The 2,969-nt window shown below is 64.0% G+C and overlaps 1 protein-coding gene across 1 annotated transcript; it reads right to left on the reverse strand.

Moving 5' to 3' along the window:
* Nucleotides 1-216: 216 nt before the first annotated feature.
* Nucleotides 217-2,788, reverse strand: LOC113204839 (uncharacterized; the record flags this gene model as incomplete). Its single annotated transcript, XM_052276643.1, has 2 exons — nt 630-2,788; nt 217-560 (listed from the first exon to the last, which is right to left on the reverse strand). Coding segments are annotated over exons 1-2 (2,503 nt in total), but the record flags the coding sequence as incomplete, so codon positions are not given.
* Nucleotides 2,789-2,969: the final 181 nt, after the last annotated feature.

Raw genomic sequence — 2,969 nt, forward strand, 5'->3', positions numbered from 1 at the left:
AGCGACATGCGTTCGACGCTGGGCAGGGCCCCCCTTTTGGCTTCCCCTTCCCTGGTCCAGCCAGCCAAGTCGTCTCTCAACCGTCTTTAAAATGCACTTTTTCGAGACGGAAAAAAGACGGCCGTGAGCGCAAAAATCAGCTGGTGGAAAGACCGTCGTGAGCCGGACCAACCGTCGTCCACCCGTCTTTCAGCGGTCTCCCCACGGGCTGCAAACCGGCGCGTGACCGTCTTTTCCCTGGCTCGCCGATGAGACCAGAAAACTCTGTCTTACAGCCACAGTGTTCCATACGGGCAGAGACCCGGCATGCAGTACGGGACTCACATCGCTCACCACGGTGGCACACCTTGAGGGAGAAGTCCAGGCGCGCCATCCTCCACGTCGGCAGGATGTACAGCCCGCCACCACCCGTCTCCGAAGCGCCGCCACGGTAGATGATGGTGCACTCCTCGGGCTTGGCGCAGTCGCGGATGTCGCACAAGTCCGCCGTCAGGTTATTGGCACCCTCCGTGAAGCACCACGCGCCCGCCACCGAGCGCGAAGGGTTCCGGCAAAAGTTGCTGCGCGCGCAGTCAGTCAGAGGGGAGGTCAGAAACGGAGTCTGGGAAGCTGGGGGACACACCACCCACCTCGCCTCCTGGATGTCCTGCTCCGGATAGAGCGAGCCGTTGCCGAGGCTGGCGGGCGCCGCAACAGCCCACGGCCTGCAGGGCAGCCCCGACCTGGACACGTTGCGCGTGCCCATGTAGTCGTTGGCCGTGCCGGCCAGGCGGCAGTGGGCGGCGCGGCACTCCCTGACGGCGCACGGCCACGGCCCCGGGGGGCCCGCCGCACCCTCGTCGCCGTCCTGGCCGGGCGCGGAGGCTGCATAGCAGTACGGCGTGGCCCTGCCCACGTTGCGGCAGCGGTCGAGGGCCGCCTCGCGCGACCCGTCCGGGAAGACAGCATCATCGCGGAGCTCGTCGGGCAACTGTAGGTCCGGGGCCGACCAGGGCAGGCACGGCAGGCCGGTCGCCGTCGTCCACTCCTTACCCGAGTATGGCGCCATGGACTGTGCGTAAATGGTCCAATGAGAGTGGAGAACCTCGAACCGGGGAGAATGCTCTGTAACCATACGTACCCCTGGGCGGTGGCACTCGGGGGGCATAGGCGGGCCAGGGTCCTTGGGTACGCAGAACAGCGTGAAGAGGGCTACCCCTAGCAACGGGGCCACGCCAAACCACTGGGGGCCACGCACGTCCTCCGGAACCTCGGTCTCGAGGACGGCGACGCCCGGCCCCGAGAGCGAGCGCGCCCACACGGACAGCAGACCCGTGGACGAACTCAGCGTGACAGACAGCTCACGCCACGACCACCAGGACAGTAGCTTGCCCGAAGACACCTGCTTCAGCCTGAGCACGTTGGCGTCGGCGCCCCTGCGGTACGCGACGTAGGAGTTGTTGCCGTCGTCCACGCACACCCTGAGGTCCGGGGTCTCAGCAGTGGGTGCTCCGCGGAACAGGAGGCAGACGGGGCGCCGCGAGCGCACAAACACCTGCGCGCTCGGCCCCGTGGGACTCTGCCGCACCTGCCACAGCCTGGAGAAGGTCTCGGCGCTGGCCGTGTGCACGGGGCAGTCGTCCCCGCAGGCGGGCACGCCCCACTGCACGTGCCGGCCAGAGAGCGCGTAGGCGCGCACCTCCACGCGGCCACCGCGGCCGCGCTTGGCGCTGGGGAAGTCCTGCACGAGGATGGGTTTCTTCTGACCCTCCTTGAGCAGCGAGAGGTACTCGTCACCCCACGTGACGCGTAGGTCGGTCCAGTTCGCAGCGTTGAGCAGGCCGGGCACCTTTTCAGCGTCCCGCTCAAAGCCGGTGAAGTGCGTGTTCCTGTTGGAGAGCACCAGCTCGAAGCCCGTCTTGCGGTCCAGCTGCTGGCGGCCGCTGGCGGGGCCGGTGAGCAGGCTGAACGACAGTCGCGCCGAAGCCGTCTTCCAGTCTGCGGGATCCCACAATTTGACAGCGAATCGGAACGAGGGAGTGACGCCCGCCAGCTCGGTGTAGTCCGAGTGCGTGGCCTCCTCGTAGGTGGTGAACACGGTGCAGTTGCGGGGCTCACACACAGGCACGTCGCAGTGCGCACGCGCCACCCGCTTGCCGGCCGCACCCGTCTTCACGTAGCACCACGGCCCGCCGGCCCACGCGTCCGGGTTGCGACACTTGCGCCCCGCCCAGCGCACGGACGCGTCCGGGAACAAGCGGCCCGTGAGCTTGGACAACACGCCCGGGTTGTCCCGACGATACTTGCTGATGCCAGCCCACTCCAGGCATGGCTGGCCAGAGCTGGAGCGGGCCACCTCCCCGGCATACTCCATGCCCGCACCCGTCAACCGGCACTCCTTCGCGGCGCATAAGGGCACCTCGCAGATGTCCGAGACCACCGACGGGTCCTTGGTGTAGCACCATGGACCAAGGTGCTGACCTGGTCCCACAAGAGAGGGTCTAGTAAGAGAGGAAATGCCACCTAAGGAGTTAATTAAATGTACAGGTACCATATCGTGGGCAAGGCTACCTGTGGGGTTGCGGCATCGGTTGGTGGCAGCCTTACGGGACCCGTCAGGAAAGTCCACGTCAGTTATACGCTCATTTCTCGCCTTTCGCGAGTCCCAGAAGCGACATCGAGGTCCAGAGAAGGACTTGGAGATGGAACCGCGGTAGTCGACGCCGCTGTGACTCAGCTTACAGCTGTTGAGGTCCAGCTTTTGGGCAGCGGCAATGACGCATGTGAGGAGCAAGAATAAGGCTCTCATGCTCATGTGACCAGCTTACTGGCCCCAACAATGCAGTCCATCAGTGCTGACAACCGCTAAACTTTTGACTTTAAGGTTGTGTACAAAAAATATGAAATAGATTAAGTTTTAACATTTTTATTTGTGTTTACAACAAGTTACAGAGGATTGGCATTAACATTAGATAAAGCAGACAATGTAT

Source organism: Frankliniella occidentalis, unplaced genomic scaffold (assembly GCF_000697945.3).
Source record: "Frankliniella occidentalis isolate FOCC.00 unplaced genomic scaffold, Focc_3.1 Scaffold3780, whole genome shotgun sequence".
NCBI lineage: Eukaryota > Metazoa > Arthropoda > Insecta > Thysanoptera > Thripidae > Frankliniella > Frankliniella occidentalis.